The sequence below is a fragment of the Ambystoma mexicanum genome, chromosome 5q (genome assembly GCF_040938575.1).
Source record: "Ambystoma mexicanum isolate Mex_15411 chromosome 5q, UKY_AmexF1_1, whole genome shotgun sequence".
Lineage (NCBI taxonomy): Eukaryota > Metazoa > Chordata > Amphibia > Caudata > Ambystomatidae > Ambystoma > Ambystoma mexicanum.
The window spans coordinates 510,891,392-510,909,996 of NC_090933.1; the positions used below are offsets into that span (position 1 = coordinate 510,891,392).

At 45.0% G+C, this 18,605-nt stretch overlaps 1 protein-coding gene and 1 long non-coding RNA gene across 4 annotated transcripts in view; one reads left to right on the plus strand and one right to left on the minus strand.

The window, feature by feature from the left end:
• Positions 1–18,605, minus strand: part of CCDC178 (coiled-coil domain containing 178) — a 3,486,252-nt gene that overhangs the window by 2,437,332 nt on the left and 1,030,315 nt on the right. For both annotated transcript variants that reach the window (XM_069620987.1, XM_069620986.1), the window contains exon 10: positions 14,648–14,801. In XM_069620987.1, coding sequence (XP_069477088.1) covers positions 14,648–14,801 — 154 coding nt within the window. The remainder of the gene's footprint in view (positions 1–14,647; positions 14,802–18,605) is intronic.
• The window catches only part of LOC138497482 (uncharacterized), a 238,933-nt gene that overhangs the window by 6,920 nt on the left and 213,408 nt on the right, over positions 1–18,605 (plus strand). The window lies entirely within an intron of this gene.

Genomic DNA, 18,605 nt, shown 5'->3' on the forward strand with positions numbered 1-18,605 from the left:
TACCCTGACTCCCGCTCCTACTCCTACTCCTCGGTGCACGACTCCTACTCCAGAATTGATAGATGGGTTATCTCCGATGTACTGATTAGAAATGTCACACAACTGACGATTCTTCCTAGAACCCTATCTGACCACTCACCAGTGACCATCACCCTGGGTTGGGGCCCGGATCGCGACCGTACCAGACACTGGAGGATGAAACCCCACTCTCTCCTCGACCCCTTGTTTAGCTCTGAGCTGGAGGTGGCTATCGAAGAGTTCTTTGAAATAAATACGGGCTCGGTACCTTCACAGGCCACTCTGTGGGAATCCTTTAAGGTATACATTAGGGGCATAGCGCTTTCCAAGGAAAAGAAATCAGAGTTCGGGAGGATATCTCGCGCTCACACCAACAGCTTATTATAAGACCTATTATCATTAGTGCAAAGTTCTTCTGAAAAAGTACAAAAGTTCCTCAAATTACATAGCAATTGTCAAATATATTTTTAATTTTGATTTTCAAAGTGTAGAACAGCCGACACGTGTTTCGACCTTTGGTCGTTATCAAGGCCTCTCTATGTCAATAGGTTATATCATCTGTTTCTGTATAGTATATTGAAGTTCTGGGATCCAGCCCATGTATAGGAGAAAGCCAATTTTGGATAAAAAAATGTTGGAGTGTTAAGACCATTGGAACATATGGTATGTTAGGAACATAGACTTTCAGGGTCTACTATACAGAAACAGATGATATAACCTATTGACATAGAGAGGCCTTGATAACGACCAAAGGTCGAAACACGTGTCGGCTGTTCTACACTTTGAAAATCAAAATTAAAAATATATTTGACAATTGCTATGTAATTTGAGGAACTTTTGTACTTTTTCAGAAGAACTTTGCACTAATGATAATAGGTCTTATAATAAGCTGTTGGTGTGAGCGCGAGATATCCTCCCGAACTCTGATTTCTTTGTCTACTTTGTACAAACTTTGTGGGAAGTTTGAGGGAGTGATATCACTTGCTGCCGACCCCTCCGTATTTTCATTATATTTATTTTTTGAAATTTGAGAGTGGAAAAGAGCGCACGCAACTTATTAGCGATCCCACAACTTTTTGTATTTCCGCTTTCCAAGGAAAATGGCATTCTCAGAACAATCCGGAGGGACATAGCCGAGAGCGAATCCAAACTATCGATCCTGGAAGCCCAATGTTCACTGCTTCCAACCCCTGAGACCCTGGCATCTATAGGAGAGGAACTCGACACATTCCGGTCCCTGGCAGAACGTGAACAAAAATTCCTGGATGGCCCTGGCCTGGCGAGGAAATAAGGAGAGGGCGAGTGTCCTGGCCGCTTCCTTGCTAGGCTTATTCGCCGCGAGCTAGATGCCCCGCATATCCCTGTGGTTGAGCGGCCTGATGGCTCTTTGGCTATCTCACCCCAGGATATCAACTCAGAAATGTACACGTTTTATGAAGCCCTGTACTTCAACGTAGATGATGCCTCGATAGCTGAAGTCGACTCTTACCTCGATGCCCTCCCCCTATCGGCCCTCTCCTCTGAGACTGCTGGGTTCCTCGACTCTCCGCTCATTCGTGAGGAGTTCTCGGACGCAGTGGACTCACTCTCCTCTGGGAAGGCTCCCGACTCTGATGGCATCCCGATTGAATTCTACAAACGCTATAAATCTCTTCTGCTCCCTTACCTAATAGCTCTCTGGGAGGAATCGGTAGAGGTAGGCAAATTTCCCCCATCACTTCGAGAAGCCACGATAACGGTATTACTCAAGCCTGGTAAATCCCCCACACAGTGCGGCTCGTATCGCCCACTCTCGCTCATAAACTGCGATGTCAAAATATATGCCAAATTGTTAGCAATAAGACTAGCCCCCTGTATGCCATCCGTCATCCACCCAGATCAAGCGGGCTTCATCCCAGGACGCTCCACCTCCTTGAACCTGAGACGCCTCTTTAACATCATTAGCAGAATAAGCCCCAATGTACATGCGGTGGCCGCCAAACTTGACATGCAAAAAGCGTTTGATTCGGTTTCGTGGAAGTATCTCTGGCGGGTCCTTGAAAAGTGCAAATTTGGTCCCACCTTTCTCTCCTGGGTCAGACTACTCTACACGGATCCGGTGGCCAGGGTCCGTACTGAAGACCGATGCTCCCCTCTCATTACGATCACCAGGGGGACGAGACAGGGCTGTCCATTCTCTCCTCTGATCTTCGCCATAGCAATTGAGCCTTTTGCTGATATGTTACGCCAGTCCCACGCATATAGAGGGCTACGAACTGCGGGCCAGGCTGATATAGTGTCCTTGTATGCCGATGACGCACTTCTCTTCATTCGCTCCCCCTCCATTAATTTATCCCCGATATTGGAAGACGTCGTCCACTTCGGGCACATCTCAGGCCTCAAAATCTACACTTTTCCCACTCACGGACAATACCCTCCCTCCTCCCGATACTCTGGGGTTCACGTGGGCTCAGTCGAAATTCACCTACCTTGGGATAGAGGTAACTCGGCAGTTCGAGTCGACCTTTGAGGTGAACTATCAAAATTATCTTACGCACCTGACGACCAGGACCCTAGCCTGGAGCAAGCTACCGATCTCCCTTGCAGGCAGAATAGGGATATTGAAGATGATAGTATTGCCCCAACTACTCTACAGGTTCACCAACATCCCCCCTATGGCCAGGCGAGGGTTTCTTTCGCACACTAACTCGCACGATCAACTCCTTCTTGTGGCACTCGGGGGCGGTCCGACTTAAACTTAAACTTGGAACCTTGGCTGCCCCGATGGCTAGTGGCGGGTTTGGGGCCCCGGATTTTCTTAAATATTGGCTGGTTTCTCAAATCCCAGACCCAGATATCCGCTCCCTGGTGATACAACCCATCTCTTCAGCCCTAGACTCACTTGACCCAGTGGCGTGCACGTCCCTGGCATTAACGAAAACATGGAAACTATTTGGCACGGTCCACCCGTTCCATGGCAATCTCCCGCTTTGGAACTTCTTAACAGGGGTCCCACGAGTACCGCCACCAATGGTGCGCCGTTGGGCCGAGGCGGGATACGAGCTGATCCGAGACGTCTTCGAGCAGGGCAGCTTTATTGAATGGCCGAACCTCCCATTGTCTCTGAGACGAGGCCCGTGTGCATGGCTCCAATACTCGTCCCTCCGAGAAACACTCAAACAAAAATACCCCATGTTCCCAGCGATACCGCCAGATGATCCTGCTATTGAAGAACTGACTTCCCCTACACCCACTAGAGGTAAAATATCCAGACTGTACACTATGACTCAATCCAGATCTACCCCGGAATTCACTAAACTTAGGAGAGCATGGGGGGACGACCTCGGGGTGGAGGTGACAGACGAGCGCTGGGCTCACATGTGCGCTCGCATACACGGGGTGTCCTTTAACTCCCGCTTCAAATTTATTCAGCTTAAGGTACTACATAGATTCCATCATACCCCCAGCAGACTGCACCGCATGCTCAATGACCACTAGCCGCGATGCCCTAGATGTGGCCAGGATATTGCCGACTATATCCACATGATGTGGTCCTGTCCCCGCCTTACCCAATTCTGGAGTATGGTGTGCTCAACCATGTCCACGGTCCTCGGACAGCCTATCGACCCTTCTCCGATAAAGTGCCTTTTCCACGATTTCCCCGGACTCCCTCGAGACTCCAAAAAACTGGCTGGACTTTGCATGCTTCTCGCTGTACGATCCATCCTACTTTGTTGGCTACGTCCCACACCTCCCACCCATGCACAGTGGCTTAAAGCAATTACATGGGCCTCAGACACTGAGGAAACCTGGTCTTTACTACAACCCACTCACTCGAGACCCAGAGATGTCTGGCTCAAATTCCTATCTTATATGTCTGATTTAAAGGCGACATCAGATGCATCATCCCCAGCTGTTAACCCCACTCGCCCTAGTTCCCCGTCCTGAACCACAGCTCCCATAACCTTGCACTCACTTCGCATGTGCGCCTAAGGATTCGACTACTCTCTTAGCAGTTGCTGTATGCCCATACTGTTTACATTGTAATTATACTGTACTTGCCTTGTGTATTTCCCGCCTATGTTGTGCTGCCAAGCTAAATAAATAAAAGTTTAAAAAAAAAAAAAAATGTAAAGTCACAAGTCTTGGTTTGACAAGACGTGCAGGCAGACCAAGAAAAACCTACTTAAAGTCCTGAAAAGTAGTATCAAAGCAAGAGATGTATCTGCTTTCTGGCCGGTTTCAAAGACTGCTGGGTGAGAAAAGAAATGTGTTTACCAAGTACATCTGGGAATTTCTGCATGAGGCCGCCTTGAAGACAAAACGGACTTGATTTTGGTCTATTATTAAAGGGGAAGGAGGCTCCGAATACCTTATCTGGACAAAGGGGTGCATGCAACCCAGACACTGTCAAAACTGGTTGCATACGACCACTTCTGAAAAAACAAACCCTAGACCCAGACGACCTAGACAAATACTGGCCCATTATGAACCTGCCGTTTATTGGCACAATCTTGGAAAAAATTGTTGCTACACAACTACTGTTCAGAATCGAACTACAACACCTCCTCACACCCTAAACGACTATCATTGGGGGTTCTGCACCAAGTGAAGCTTCGAGACAGCCACTATACTGGAAGTGGATGACGCCCTTCAAATCATGGATAAAGGGGACTCATGCCTCCTTCTTGTCCTTGACCTCTCAGCTGTGTTGAATACCGTCTCCCACTGCATCATGCTCTCCCGCCTCTGGTACAGTCCTGAATTGGTTTACCTCCTACCTCTCAGGCCTACACCAGGCCATCGAGATGAAAACATTGCATGCAAATTGATTCCCAGTCTCCTGCGGAGTCCCCAAAGGTTCAAACCTCTCACTGCTCCTTATTAACCTTTACATGGAGGCTCTGGGCACACTAATCAAAGATCACAAAATAGCCATCCGCATATTGGTGGAGAGTAAAATACCCACAGGACATCAGTGGTATCCGCGATTACCTAGCCACCAGCCAGTCTTGAAAGTAGACTGCCTTTCTCAAATTTAACCCATCAAAGACCAAATTCATTCTCACTGGTTCACCCCCCTAAACAACAACAACAACTTGTCCAACAATGGCTCAATATGTGCCTAGAATGATTTGATCCACAGCTCTCGGATTTAGCTAAACCCTTAGACTTCACCATTGACAGCAGCCTGTACTTCCAGGAAAATATAGCCAAGAAGGCCAAAACGGCCTGGCTCTAAATCTCCACCCTTTACAAAATCAAACCCTTTATCCCTCCACAGGACTTCCAGACTGTAGTGTAAGTGCTTGTGATCTCACACATCGATGGGGGAAATGCCCTCCCATTAGGGTCCCCACTGCTCACTTGGCTCCCCTAAAACCACTCCTCCACTCCACAGCACATCTTATTACTGTGTGTGGAAATACCGAACCATCCCATCCTACACAACCTACATTGGCTTGCTCTCCAAGCCAGGATACTGTTTAAGACAGCATTCATCATCTACAAAGCAGTCACAAGTAGCACACAAAGTAACTGGCAGCTCAGCTCCACATATCTGCTGGTACACACTCCTCACGCAGCAAATCAACCCACGGCTCAAATCACAACTTATCCGCTATGAGAGGACCGCAAATAATCTGTTGCTTGTCACTCACCCACTCTCTGGAACTCCATCCCAATATCAGCTTGGAATAACCCCACAATTCTCCAGTTTTATAAATCTTTCAAAACGTGGCTTTTTCAACAACTCCTGACCAAGGACTAATCCCAATGGACACACAGACGGTAAGTCACACTACTGCGCTACTGTTAAAAGATGCCAGCCCAATCGATGGCTGCCCAGACCCTGCACTTTAAACAATAAAATGTAATATGTTATAACACTGGTATTAAATTAAGAAACAAGGACAGTTTAAGAAGTGAAGAGTGGGAAGGCTCCAGGCCCAGATCACATTTGCCTCATCTGGCAAAAGTAGAAGATTCAATATGGAGCCCAGTTTGATTCCAAGAATTTAAAGCATTTGTTGCCTTGGGAACATTCTAGACTTATGCTGAAAGACCGAAATACCTGTATTTTTAGGAGGGGCTTGAGAAGCAATCCAGCATTTTACCACTCCATTTCCCCCCTAAACTCACATGTAAAAACGTATGGGAGAGTCATACATCAAGGCTATGTGCGTGGCCCAAACTGAAACACATTTCCCCTTCCCTGGTAGATTTTCAGAAGGGGAAAACACCACGGATAAATGCTTAAACCTGAGCTGGAATATGCAAAAGCTGTACAATATTAATGAGAGGATATACGTATTTGAGATTTCTGCACCAGAGCATAGTATTTGACTTTGTACGTAGGAGCAAACCATGGAAGTCCTCCAGAACATGGGTATTCCCCTGGACCTTCTAAACTGCATAATGGTGTTGTATGAGGAACGCTGCACATATGTGGGTTTTGGGAGAAAAGGAAATGCCACTTGCATTTTATTAAATGGAATTCGTGGGGTACAACAGGGGTGTGTATTTTCTTCCATGCTCATTTTATTCCTGAATTGGGGAGTGTGAAGAACCCCATTTTAAAATGCGTAAGGGGTTGGAGGTAATTCTTGATTTTTTAGGATTCTGCTTTTTCTCCAATCTATCTTCGCACTCTTATTTACCAGATTTAGGCATACGTAATCCTCTGGGGACATCTTGACATTACATCAAAGGCTAGAGGGGAACTCAGTCAGATCCACTCTAGAGGTTTGTAGATCAGAATCTTTGTCACAACGAGCGGCATGGTGTTCATAATGGTGATGGAGCAGTGCCCTGCCTCCCATTACAAACAAGCCACAGGAAAGCAGGCACCTCTGCATACACATTACCTTTGCCTCAGGCTGAGTGAACGGCTCCCCTGCAAAAGCTCTGAAGCACACACTCTCAGCAATCATGTTTCTGTGTCAGGGTTGGTACATGCTCATTGAAACCTGCATGCCTGAGCGTAATCTTCCTCCGCCACATACGGGAGTTTGCAGCAAGCGTCTCTTCAGTGAGACAGTGCTGCGCACCTCTGACAAGGCCACTGAAAGCCATGCAGGCACTGACATTTTAATACAGCCTTTCTCAGGCTTTTGAGCAATTTCAACAACCGATGGGGGAATGTCTCCTTTCCCCTGGCCATTCTCAGGCTTCTCAGAAAGTTCAAAAAATAATGGGGGAATGTCTCCCTTCTCCTGGCCTTTCTCAGGCTTCTTTTTCTTCTGGACAACCCTAGTTCACTAACCTGTCTCAGGGTGTCTATCTTCCTCTGCAGTTCACTCTTCAGCTGCGGGTCCCAGATCCTTATTTGTGTACTCATTTGGTTTGTAGCATTTGGAACCTTCTTTCTCAAGTACTGCGACAAGGAAGAAGGCTCAGGAAGCTGATTGTTACATGTTGGGGGTCCCTAGTCATCCGCCCTTTGGGCTCCCACCAACCGTTTCCGTCCAGGGCTTCACGTGGTGCTTACCAGTGCTGTCTGGTTGTCTGTGGGTCTCTCCGACCGCCCACTCAGACTTCTTCTTACTTCTACAGGGGCTGCAGTGTTTTCACTGCATCCCCTGTGCTCGGGTTGTGCATCACCCTGTGAGCGTGTACACCTGCGTCCTCGACCGACGGGCTGCACAGGGATTCTACTTGTCTGCCACTCCGTCCACGGCAGACCTTCCCAAGACGGCTCTGCCTTTGGGTAAGCGTCTTGGTTCGTGCTCTCATGGCATCCCTTTGCCTCTCACTTCAAATCTCCTGGTTTCTCCAGGACAGGCTTCTATCCAAACAAGGACCTTCTTCCCTTTTTATTGTATGCTGCAATTCAGTTGGTTTAGGTTGTCTAGACTGTCCATGTTGGTTCTGCAGGGTATTCCACATTACTCTGCGCTCCCTCCTCATCTCAGTGGTGATGCTCTCACTCTCCACTGGGTTGTCAGTGTTATTCTTCATCTCAGTTTCTGAGTGTGTTTTCCCTAAATCAACCATACTCTTCATCGTCTCTGTATTTCCAGAGGGCGTGATACCATCTACCCTACAGAGACATATAAATGTGTCTGGGGTAGGTGGAGTCTGGATAGTGTAGATAGGGGTTACTGTCTGGTGGACATTCTGCGTTCTCCTTTATAGTCTTCCCTGCTCCCATGGGGGAGATCCCTCCTCATGTGAACCTCCCGCTGAGTACCACTCACAGGGGGACTATCAGGTAGCAGCCTCATCTCCCTGGCCTCATAGGAAGGGGTTCCCCTAAGGAAACAGGGACGATATCCTGGGATTCGTAACACCACCCAAAAAGTTGAAGCAGGAAGAGAGAAGAAACTGACACCTCTTAATGCTTTTATTGTCTCAGCAGTAGAAATGCAGTTATGTAAGTGAACTGTGTATGCATTTTTTCAGGTTGGGGAATGTTTGAATTTGTGCATTCAGACTTTTGGGGTATAATGTCTGTATTGGTGTGCAAGGGCTTGAGATCCTACTTACATATATGTCAGTGCTTTACATTTTTGACGTGGTTGGTTAGAAATGAAGAGCAAAGTATATACTGTGAATCATTGGGGGTCATTACAAGTTTGCCGGCCTGGAATTACCGTGCCTGTAATAACATTTACCAGCACATTTTTGGACTGGTAAACTCCAAGAGCTGGAGGTGTCAAGCATTCCACTGGCAGAAAACAGCCGATATTAATGGCTCCGGACTCCATGAATGGGGATTAACCTACCCTTGCTGCCACTTGTAGCGGTATTACCATTTGATGGTATCCCGCTGGATTTACCAGCATGATACCACCAAACTCATAATGACCCCCAATGCATCATATTCAGGATAATTATATAGGGAGGGTCACTTCTTTATCGCTCCAAGTGTGACGTGGGAGACTGTAAACATGCTTTGTCTTTTCCATCATTAAAGTCCCTTTAGCTACATATGCCATGGCAGGAACAAGTGAACTGCAGTGTCTTGGTTAGAAGCAAGCCCTCGGTTTATAACAGATTGTCAGGTCAGATTTATGGCACATATATGAATAAACTGGGGTTTGAATTCAGCTGACAGACCCAGGGTTACATTCTTATCATGAGAGGGGAGGGGGGAGGAAAAATACAAGGGAGTCCAAGCTTTAAAGGTGCTCTTGTGTTGGAGGTGTGCAATCAAATGTCTAAAATGGCCCTCTGTTGCTGCAAACTGTGGATGTAGATATCTTGGTGCAGCTTGCATTTGATAGGAAAATGCATTTAACCAGAATATATCTGACTGTGTGCAGTGATGTGGGAGAACTGTACTCAGCTGCATGTAGTGTTAATGTGGAGACGACAACCTTGCTGGCAGAGCCAGAACTGCCCCATGCCATGGCCAGGCCTGCTCGTCTGGTTTTATTCTTTAGTTGTGATGTGCCAGAACCAAGTGAAACATATTTCCCTATCCCTTGATCTGAAGAACAGGAATTGACCTCTTGGGCATTTGGTGCATGTTGGTAACCATGCTGCTATTTTCATTATGGGGATCCGGTTATGGAATCTAATATTTGCTCTGCACTCACCACCATAGTGGTTTTACGATGCCTCAACCTTGTCTGAGAGGTAGTGTGAAAAACCTAAGGGTTTTCTCCCAAGTAGACCCCAAAGAATCCCCTATTCAAGTGGCCAGGGATGGGCTGATCCCAAACCTGGGGGTGGATGAGCGAGGGAGGATTACCTGGGTAGGGCAACACAGGGTTATGCTTGGGGGACTACCCCAGGTGAGTCGCAGTATTCGCTTCCTTGTGACACCTTTTTCCAATCCTGCACAGTAGGATATTTAGGAACACAACCCCTCCCCCCATCACAACACGGACACTTGAGAGACAATGGATTAACAGTCCCCTACCCAACCTTCCCTCAATCGTCATACATCATTTCAGAACCCATACCATTACCACCCCCCAATCCCAACAGATACCAAACCGGAAGCGAAGCATAGGAGAACTGAGAGAAGCAAAGTACATATGTCACCCCTACAACAGACCATTTGTACACACCACTACAGTTACCCCTTTCCCCCTGACGGAAACCCACATGGTTGTTGCAATATTCTTCAGAAAAACTACAACTCCCATAATCCCTCCACACTGTTTTTCCCTAAAACCGCTGGGACGAGGAGGAGAGAGATTGGGAGGATACGGATTACCAAAAGGGAACTACAGACACAGACTCTTCCCTTTGTACACAGACTGTCCCGCTAACAAGGACAGGGAGAGTCAGGCATTCCCATCCAACCACTCACACCTGGTTCTAGTTAAGTCTACCAGGAAGTATAAAAGGCGGGGCTGGAAAGTACACTCTGACCGAGTCAGGAATGCTGGAAGGTGCCAGAGAGAAGGCGAGATCCCTTGTGAGCTGCAGAAATCCTGGAAGACCTGGAGGAGGAGAAAACCGCCCAAACACTGACCCTGCTATATATAAAACTCCTCCCCTGGAGCCAGGCAGGTGAACTCAGGTATATGAGGGGCAGGAGGTAAGACACTGGCCTAAGTGAAACATCCCTCCTGCGGCTCCTAAAGCTCCCAAAACATGGAATGCCGTTTTGGGGAGCTGTGATGTGGGAGTAACATTGTCACAAAAGCATTCTGGGACTAAGAGTCCAAAAACATACTTTTTGAAGACTGTGAACTTTGTGAGAATGGTCTCAGCCCGGCAGAGGGAGACCCCTGGGAACTTTTTGAGAAAGATCTGAGCCCAGCAGAGAAAGAAAGACCCCTGGAAACCTTTGTAAGAGGAACTGGCACCATAGATATAGAGGTGCAGCGCCACGTGGGTGCTTATTTAAAGGTCTCTGGCTGGTGCCCCGTCCCGAACCAACAAGTGCCAAGAGGCCTTAGGGGAGGCGGTGTCAGAGTGGTCATACAAGGGTCAAACCAAACCCCTTGTACAGTCTAAAGTCTTTGACACATGGTGGAGGCAAAACGTGAACCTGACTGAGGTTGCCTGCGAATTGGGGTAAACCCTGATAAACCCCAGAACATTGTGGTGATTGAACAGTGCGAAGCCTGACTGAGGCCTGAGACCCAGACCTGGGTAAAGGGAAGAACCTAAGGGGTCTAGAATGACTTTTTTGTTGAAACAGGAACTGTGGTAAATGTGAACCAGACGGAAGGGTGCCAAGAGAAAGCTAGGGGAAGGGAATCCCGCTTTGTGATGAGATTAAGAAATTGTGAAGTGTGGAAAGTGTGAACCCGACTGAGGGAATTGTGAAACTGCGTTTGCGCCCAGCTGAGTGGAAAGCCTTGCGAACTATGATTTTTGTAAAGCCCGCACTTGCCATAGGTTAACAGATTAACCCAGCAAGACGAGATCGCCCTTCGGAAGTCTCTGTTCAAATTGGCAAATGTTTTGAGCAAGGATGGTGATTGAGAGAAGGGTCAGAGCCCGGCTGAGGGGGAGCCAAGGGTGGACCATAATCAGTCGCCGTGAAGATAAAGAGAAGGAACGTTTGCTTTGTGGTTTTGGCAGATCAGGCCCCCTGAAGCAAGCCACTTTGCACGAGAAGACACCTAAGCACAGAAGGCCCTGATACTGGAAAAGGAACTATAACCTTGTGCTGGAGAAGCCCAGGAGTGTGCTGTGCTCCGGAGTCCCGCCTTGTCCCGTGCTAGAAAACATGGGAAAGGGAGAGCCCGGCAATAACATTCTGACTTATCATTTTTGTGAACACTTCTTTCTTTTCTTATTAACATTATCCCACACTATTTTCTAACATAGAGGTAAGGATTGGCAATAGGTGTCTTAGCATAGGCCCTTTTTATTTGACTAGACTCCACTTGGACTATTATTATTGGATGGTTGTAACTTGCTCCCATCTTAGATTTTGGTTTGGATTAGGCGTTTATCTCACCCATTGTACAGTTTAATAAACACCCTTTAACTGTGATCACTTGTATCTGTCTTGCTTTGATAACATGCCTTACTTACAGTAGCGTAGTGTGATCTTGCTATGGTCTCACCAGATCTTAGTCTGTGGATGTTAGAGAGGAGGATTGGGGGTGGGATAGAGACAAGACAGGGGAGAAATACAGATGGGGAAAGATATGAGATTATGCTGAAAGGATATTATTACTTGTAATATTTGTGATGATGCAATGCCATTTAGTAGCTCTTAAGATTTATCATGCACATGTGATTCCAAGCCTAGTGCTGTTCTTTGCATTGTGGGACTTGTAGCCTTGGTTTTCCTATGTTTAAATCAGTCACAGAATGCAAAATAAAAATTGAACTCATGTACACTATGGGGCAATTGGTGAGCTCTACATAATAGAAAAAGGTCTGCAAAGCGAACTAAGAACAACACTCAATACTAACTCATTAGTCCTCTGGACTCTTACACTGGTGGAAATTAGAATTGTCCAGTTACAAATGGTTTCTACTGAATACGGGTGCTGGCAGGTGGGTTTTAAATAGTGATTGCACTGCATTGGAAAACATTCTAGTGCTTCCAGTTGCATCTTCTATCTGGTTAATGATATCAAACAGTGCCAGTTGGTGCTTTTATTTGACCAGCAGAATTTCTCTAGCTTTTTTCATTTCGACAATAAGTAAGATTGCATATGTTGCCCCTCAAAAGGAATGTCATCAAGTGGAGGCGTAACAAATGAATAACGGACTGCTTCCCCGGTGTGTTGGGGGTGTCGAGAAGACATTGTCAATTGTTTTGCTTTCTTGTCCACTTTATGATGACCTAAAAAGAAGGTGGTTGGTCTGTTTCCTCAGTACTGTGGGTCACAGAAAGTACCAGATGGCTTTTGCTTTTATATGTTTAATATGATTTTAAACAGATGAGACATATTTTTTTATTTGTTTATTATTAAGGTTACATATGAGTTTTGTGTATTTGTAATGTTGGCTTTTACAATTTTTAATAATCAAAATAAAGCAAATATTGAATTTTATACTTGACTGACTACCTGCACCCAATGTTTGTTCTGGCTGTAAAGTGCATGATTGCCCTTCGTAAAAGCTAAAATGGGTCTAGTGGAACATTACATTATCTATAGGTGGAGGATGCCAAATCTGGCCCTTCTCTTTTTATTCTACACCAAAGCTATACTTCTGTCCATTATGACATTGACAGAATGTACATTACATACATAGTATGAACTACGTCAAAGTCAGCTGTATGGCATTGAGTTCCTGAATGCCACTCCTTGGCAACAGTTATAAAGGGAGTCAACTGTCATGACAACCACCTCGGTGGAAGGGTCGATTGGTAAAGTAAATTTGGTAGATTAATGTTTTGAAAATTCTTTTAATTATACCTTAGACGGGTTATCAATAGTGCACAAGAAAACATGTACTAAAACCCTTTAAAACTGCACTTTTTACAGGACAAAAAGGGGATTTTCTGTAACAGTGAAAACAGGCTGTGTTATCTAAAGTGCAAAAACCTCACTTTTGAAAAGTCATAAAAAATAGGGTTAAGGCACTCAAAAATATATATATTTGTGTGTATTTGTATGTATGAAACCACACATTTTCACTTTCCTGTTTCAACAAAAAATCCCATTGCACTTGTTAAGCCTTCACTGTACACATGCATTTCAACCAGTGTCTAATGATAACACCATAGAGCAAAATAATTTATATAAACGTGTCCAACAATTACAATACTAAGTTTTCACACACCATTTTATAAAATGAATTATTTTGCAGAGGATAAAATATATATTTATACATCTTCTCTGATTGTTAACCAGTTGATGAGTAGCACTCTCCGTCGTGATTCTCAATGATAATCAGGATACCAATCCATTACAACATACTTCCTTTATTTTTCTTTGTAGAAACGTCCCAAAATTTGGCAGCGCTTACACGTTTCGCGGCTACCTCGCTGCTTGTTCACAACAATTGGCCCTTGCAAACGTGCATATTCAAATACCTGGTGTGTCACGAGGTCAGAGACAGAAAGGGGACTGAGTTCTACCATTGTCGTCGTTCGCCATCTTTGGCAGGTTACTGATTTATACGTGTCTAGCAACAATTGCTTTATGTATCAGCATAATATATTCTTCAAATTTAAGTGTCCCCTTTGTATGTATTTAATTTGATTTTGCTTAATCTTTTATGTAAGCCGTTGAGTTTCTATGTATTTCCAATTTAGATCACCAATCTTCCAAATTGAAAATCGTATTGTAAGAGCCTCATATCTAATATGATTGCAAACGTACAATACTCTGTGCAAATTACTGCAAATAGCCACATTAATCTCTTAACGCATGGACAATTAATGTAAAGTGCATGGTGCCCAGCATTATTGTATCTCAGTGCATATCGGAGCTGTATAGAATACATAATGCTCAACATGTAAAGTGCATAGTGCCTAGCAGCATTTTTTCCAGTGCATAACAGCATGGTCCGCAGTGCATAGTGCCTGGCAACATTTTAGTACAAAATTTGACACGCTACCTCATACGGCGTGTCAGAGCTGTATAAAGTGCATGATGTTCAGCAAAGAAAAGTGCATAATATATATATATATATACACACACTCACAATGTCATATAGAAAAAGGAATCTCTTTGAACACTATATATATATATATATATATATATATATATATATACACACACACACACACTCACAATGTCATATAGAAAAAGGAATCTCTTTGAACACTTACTTTGCCTTTCCAAAATATTTCGTTCTCCTCAATTGCAGATCTTTGAGTCTGTAATTCCTGAGACATTTTTTCATTTTCTACGAGCTGTCGCTTACTTTCTGACACCATTGCACAGCTTTTATTATAGCTATCTTCATATTGGTTTAGGTCCATCCTTTCAGACACACAGAGATGTTAAACATGTTTTATTCTTTCACTTTATTAGTAAAATACATCAAACAAAAAACAATTTAAGTGCACAATGCTTGATATGTTGAAATGACATGTACATTCAGCATACAAAGCAAAACAAAAATGTAATAAATCGGACAGAACATTAAGATGTGGTGCCCTTTTTAAGGGTCCCTCCAGCATGTCACAAAATAATATAATAAGATTCCTTGTGAGAACACTTGCACATTGATCCATACCTTTAGAAAACAAATAACGTGTTCCTAAAGCCTTAAGCAGAGGTTTAAGGTTATGTGCTGTGAAAAACCAGACAGTGTTTCACAACATAGTCCCCGGGGATCCCATACTCAGGTGGCCAGGGAAAGGCCATCGCTTTTGGATCCCAACCCTGCGGGTGTACAAGCGAGAGAGGATCACCTGGGTAGGGGGTCCTCTGGGAGTGGGGGAGAAGCAGCCAATGGTAAGACGTGGTATCCCCTTTTTCTACAACCCATCTAACCCCTATCCCTACTTATTTTATGGGAAACTACAGCTCCCATCATTCTTCCCCATTTTTCATTGACAACAATACTGAGCCAAGGAAAATGAGGAATGAGGTTAGAAAGATTACCTCCACTGACTTGCATTGGCTCTGTCCCAGTAATGAGGCCAGGCAGAGTCAGGCACGTAGTCTTAACAATGTACACCTGCCACTTGTTAAGACTCCTTTTGAGAATAAAAGGTAGCATGCACAGGCACATTCTGAGCGAGGCTGGGCATGAGAAGGAACAGCTCTTTCGAGGCTGATGCAAACCAAGCTGTGGAAGTTGGAAGGCCAACGGGCTGGTCAGCAGTAGCACAGATCGCGATAGAGCCAGGCGAGAAATCCACACTTTCGGGAAGTCGCAAGCGTTCCAAGACCAAAACTGAGTGAGCGGAGGAAAGAAACCTTTAAGTTCCATGAACGCTGCCCGCAAACCTCCTGGGTGAACGGCAGAGTTGGGGAGGAGTAGAGGAGGTGCTGGTAACGGCCTTGACTGCTGCATGAATAAGATGAAAGAAAACCAATTCACACAACCGGTGAGTAATCGAAGGCAACAAAAGTCTGGTTTGTGTTAAAAGCAAAAGTAAATAATTCGAAAGTCAAAGGTTGCACATATGCCGATAAAATACGAACGGAAAGGACAATTGCTGAATTATTATAAAAGGAAAAGATACAAAGTGACAGAGTGGTCCTGTGAGGCCAAGTCGCACATTCAAATGTCTTTTTTGAAATGTTATGAGAGTTAAAAGATATTACAGTGTGAACCAAAGAAAATAACTGTGATAAGGAAAGAAAGTTGAATGAAAGCAAAGTATCTGAACTTTGAATATGCAAAGTGGTCAAAGTATATGAAATTTGAAAAAGGCCAAGAGGGCAAACTTAAGAGAATAACTACAAGTACCAAGAGGCATTGGTGTTAAAAGATGAAGAAGATTGTGAATTGTAAAATTGTTGAAAGAAAGGTCTAAGTGGTCATGTAGAGGTCTATGTAAAATCATCCACTAAAACAAAGTGAACAGGGTCAAAGAAACCCAAAACATGCACTCCCATATTAGATTAAATAATTTCCACAACAGTTGCTGGCTAGTCAACAGTTTTACTATACATCACAGCAGTACAGTACACAACACCCGGGGGTGTGACTTTCTTCCATCGGTTTCTCTCTGGGCTTCACGGTATGCAACACCAGGGGGTATGGCTACCTTCCCCTGGTCTCTCTATCAGGTTCTTTACCACAATTCATGTAGGCCGGGGGAAGGACTCCTTTCCCCAAGCACACAACACCAGGGGCTATGAATTCCTTCCACTTGTCGCTCTCTTAGGTTCTTTACACAATTCATGAAGACTGGGGGAATGACTTCCTTCCCCGGGCCCTTCTTAGGCTCTTTACCACAATTCACAAAGGCTGGGGGAATGACTCCCTTCCCCAGGCCCTAGGTACACAACACCAGGGGGTATGGCTTCCTTCCCCTGATCTCTCTCTTGGCTCTACGGTTACTCTTAGGTTCTTTACCACAATTCATGGAGGCTGAGGGAATGGAGGCTGAGGGAATGACTCCCTTCCCTGGGTCCATCTTAGGCTCTATGTAACAGTTCACGAAGGCTGGGGGAATGACTCCCTTCTGCAGGCTTTCCCCAGGCTCTTATTTTGGGTGCGGGTGCCAGACACGCGTTGGCGGACCTGTTTTCATCCTTGCCAGGTACTGCAAAGAGGAATAGTGGTTGTGATGACCTCTTTCCTCATTTGCGGGTCCCAGACCGTTCCCTCCTCTTTATATCTTGTTGGTGATAGACCTGGTTCACTATCCTGCCCGGTACTATCGTGTCTCAGGTTACTTAAGGCAGTCTCCAAAGTTATGTATGGGTCCTGTGAGACAGGCATAGTATCAAGAGATGACGCAGACAACACGAGTAACAGTTTCTTACAACCTTTATTGATCATTTTGGGTTGGCTTAACACCTATCTTGCCCTATAACTAAGGTGAGGTTTTTCTCTACCTAAATAAACTAAGGAAAGTCTGTGTCTAAGTCCAAACCAAAAAGCTGTCTGTGTCAAAGCCTATGCTTGCCCTCATGTCTAATATTAAGCACAGTGTAGGGATGTTCTTCCTTAACTAAACAGTAGCCAAAAATAAATATGGAGCTACAGCTGGCTCCCTTCCCCAAGTTCAGGATACAGTTCCAGTATATGCTTGTTTCACCTAATTCGCTCAGCCTTGGGAATCCCTTCCCTAAATCCAAAACACACTTGTTCTTGACATACAATGTTCCATTAATTTCCCAAAGTTTAACAAGAGCTCAGGGTTCCGTTCCTCAAGCTTAATGCACTTGCTCACAATAATCAATTGGTACACACTACTCAACAGGAGCTCTGGGTTCCCTTCCCCAAGTTTATTTCTTAAAGTGCAGTGTTCATGACTTCCTTTAAAAATTGTTACAGGTTGGTTGGGGCTCCTTGGTCTTGGCGCAGTTGACGGACCGCACAGTCCACCCACTACAGGTCGCACTATCCATTGCCCTTGTAGTTTCTTAATTGGTTCCTTAACTGGGTTCATTCTTGGTTTCATATTTGGCTTCCTTCTTGCCAAAGCTTTTTGTCCAAATATACACTGGTAGGTGACTTGCTTTCTTTGTCACCCCTTTTTATATATTCTATTTAGTCGACTCCCACCAGGTTTTCCAGATTGAGCTTTTGCTCACACTTTACTGCTCCTCCCTCTTCTTCTGCTGTTTTCTAAGAGCTCTATATCAAATTATTGCATGTAATACTTTCAATTCAAATTCAATTGTTCAGAGACCTTCATAGGCGTATGATTTCCTTATATGAGACTACTGTTACCTAGTTTCTTGACTGTCCATTGCTGGCATCACATTCGCTTATTCTCTCATTGTCTCTAGATCAGAGATTTTCGACAACATGCCAGCTGCACACGACCACTCCGATACAATGTATTTCAACAGCTTTCATTAGCAACTTTCATTCGCTGGCCTACCAGGTTTCTCGCATTTACTTGAAAATCACCGGTCGTGCTGCTGGATATCACAGTTTATCCACTCACACAGCTTCTTAGACCGGAGGTCAGGGTCTCGACTCCTGCCCCTCAGACACTCCTGGGTAGCTTCCTTGCCCAGGAGAACGAGCACTGGTCTGATACAATGAAGGGACCGACCCGATGCACAGTTCCCTTCTTCCGCCCTCTTCGACTCCCTGGAGACACGGCTCCTTCGCCATGCTTCCCAAAACTGCTTTACTCTGCTACCTTT